General features: G+C 49.2%; 1 protein-coding gene across 1 annotated transcript; it reads right to left on the bottom strand.

Annotated features, from left to right (window-relative positions):
• Positions 1 to 6: 6 nt before the first annotated feature.
• Positions 7 to 1,781, bottom strand: LOC116377150 (forkhead box protein J1-A-like; the record flags this gene model as incomplete). Its single annotated transcript, XM_031838717.1, has 1 exon — positions 7 to 1,781. A coding segment is annotated over one exon (837 nt), but the record flags the coding sequence as incomplete, so codon positions are not given.
• Between the last annotated feature and the right edge of the window lie 1,049 nt (positions 1,782 to 2,830).

The following is a 2,830-nucleotide window of genomic DNA, read 5'->3' as shown; positions in this document are numbered from 1 at the left end:
CAACCAGAGGAGTCGCCCCCTGGTGGACACTAGAGAGAATGCAGGTGCCAAGTTTTTCTCGCGGTTTTTAGACTCGCTAACAAATGTAAAATGTTCTCAACTATTCAGCGCCAGATGTGGAGTCGCACTGTTTGTCGATGCCATGCTTGTTCCAGGCAGCAAATCAAATAAAACGAGAGGCGGGCTTTACTACTTTAGCACTGACTTCCTGTTTGCATGCGGGTAGATGTAGAAGGGCTAGCTCGCTTGTTAGCCATTGGGCTGTGAGAAAGCTAAGGAGTATGTGAGAGGGAATTCATATCTCATGTTGTTATAGTTTCACATAGGCTACAATGAGGGAGGGAGCGCGTTTCCCTTTTTTACCATATACATTTGATTGGTTGCGCACGCAGCCATTTTGCATTTAAAGAACTTTTTGAAGCGACAAGTGTCGGTGTGATCAGCCCCTTGCGTTAACTTTTAACTTCTGGTGATTGTATGCATGCCAGGATACACGAAAGTATCATTAACGTTTGTTTGCCACAGAGATTATTTTCTGCAATAATCCAAAAATCCAAATGGAAGAATCCCATTGGTTGTTTGTGGAGGGAAACAGTTATGCTAACTTCCTGTTGGATTACAAAAATAGGTCATCCCTGCAGCTCTCTAGACATCCATGCCGGTACCTCGCTGAGCTTCTACGACCAAATGTCTATTTTTGGTGGCCTTAATTCTGAAAAGTCCTTTCAAGGTTTTATAGTTTTATTTTCCCCGTGATGATGTGAGCTGCTGCTGTTCATTGTGGCATCTTTGTTCATTTCCTCTATGAGTCTGCATCAAAAGGGAACTCAACAAAAATACTTTAAACATCCTGAAAAAGACAATAAGTGTTTTTTGAGTGTTGACAAAAAAAAAAAAGAGTCTGTTATTCCTTTTTTTCAGTGTGAAAGAAGACCAACTGTTCCTCAGAGGAGGGTGTCAATCCGGGTGCTCGGGTCTCCTCCTAATGAGTCTCCGAGGTCAAACAGCTGGTCCAGGTTGACGGCGGAGCTACAGAGGAAATCACTGCGGCCTTGCTCCTCCTCCTCTTCTGGCCAGGGGCTCTCCAGGAAGGCGGTGGCGAGGAAGGTCTCCTCGTCAAAATCCGACCCGTCGGTGTTCCTTTGGGTCTCCACCAACACGTGGATGTCCGCTGTCCCCGCGGGGGCTTCGACGGTAGAGATGTGGGCCCCCCGCACCGTCAGGTCCCCCTCCTTCATGATGGGGCTCAGGGGTTCTTCTCCCTCCAAACTGAGCTCCCCGTTGAGGGCCGAGTCCAGCAGGGCGTCCCAGTCGAAGTCCCCCTTCAGAGGTCCGATCTCCTTCTGTTCATCTGTGGAGAGCAGCGGGGAGCTGCAGCGCCGCATCCGTTTCCTCTTGTGCCCGCCCCTCCCTCGCACCACGGGCCAGGACCCCAGCATGGTGCCCTCGGCCAGATGAGGGTCCCAGTTCTGGTCGGCGCCGGTCGCCTCTTCGAACTCCCGGAGGAGCCGGTGGGACTCGGGGTTGATGCACAGGCCGTCGTGACCTCCCGCGGGGCTGCAGGGGCCTCTGGACTGGGGCTGGAGGTTGACCCTGAGCCGGCTCTGCAGCGCCGGGTTGATCTGGACCGGCGGCATCCGCCTCTTCTTGTAGGCGCCGCTCAGGAGGCGCTCGGCGTACTGCGGGTCGATCTTCCAGAAGCCGCCCTTCCCCGGCTCGTCCTTCTGCCGCGGCACCTTGATGAAGCACTTGTTGAGCGACAGGTTGTGTCTGATGGAGTTCTGAAAGTGGAGACACATATCGTCACATGAGGATTCACTACCTGGCTTGATTTGGACGACGTATTCACTACCATGTCTATCTGGTGAGCAGCCGGTTAGCTTAGCTTAGCATAGAGACTGGAAACAGGTAGCCTGGCAGTCTGTAGCTAACAACACCCACCTACCAGCTCCTCATATCTGATGAACGTGTTATATCTCATTTGTTTCACCGTCACGCTGCTAGAATACCAAAGATCGTAAACATAGTTCGGTTTAGGGCATTTTTTTTATTTCATGGGATATCTACGAATTACACGCGTTCTTTCAGGTGTAGATAATGCTGGATGAGACCTGCTTGATAAAGAGCTTTAGAGGAGCTGGTGCGTGGATGTTGTCCAGCTGTTTCCCCCTTGTTTCCAGTCTTTATGCTAAGCTAAGCTAACCAGCTGCAGTGCAGACATGAGAGTGATATTGATGTTCTCATCGAGCTCTCTGCAAGGAAGCAAATCAGCCCCAAAATGTTGCTTAAAGAGAGTCCATCAGCCATTGGACATCAGCCTGTAGTGAAGCAGGAAGTGCAGACGGCAGAGCACCATACGTCACATTATTGCCCCCCCCCTCGTTGAAGTTTAGATGGAGCAGTGACCCCATGACCTTTGTTAAATATTCTCTGCCCCATGCACTGCTCTACAATAACAGAGTGCTCTGAAACACGGGAGTGCAGCTAACCTCATCAATCATTCATCCGGATAAATTAAACTTTTTCATGAAAATTCCTGAAGAATCTGCTGCTGCACTTTTGTTTTTCCTCCTCCATCACGTGTTTCTATAACAGCAATGTGAAGAAAAAATATCGATATAAAAATGAAGTGTTTGAATTGAGTTTCCTGTGTTGCTGAGCTCTTGTTAATTATCAGCAGCTTTAAGTCTCTAATACTCAGGATGTCTTCTACTGTTCTTTAAATAGAAAGCATTCATGGTCCCAGCTGTGATTTGACCTCAACGAGACTCAAACTATAGAAAGTGTGTGTGTGTGTGTGTGTGTGTGTGTGTGTGTGTGTGTGTGTGTG

This window comes from Anarrhichthys ocellatus, unplaced genomic scaffold (assembly GCF_004355925.1).
Source record: "Anarrhichthys ocellatus isolate YVR2014 unplaced genomic scaffold, GSC_Weel_1.0 scaffold950, whole genome shotgun sequence".
Lineage (NCBI taxonomy): Eukaryota > Metazoa > Chordata > Actinopteri > Perciformes > Anarhichadidae > Anarrhichthys > Anarrhichthys ocellatus.
This window is presented reverse-complemented; position numbering and strand designations above follow the sequence as displayed.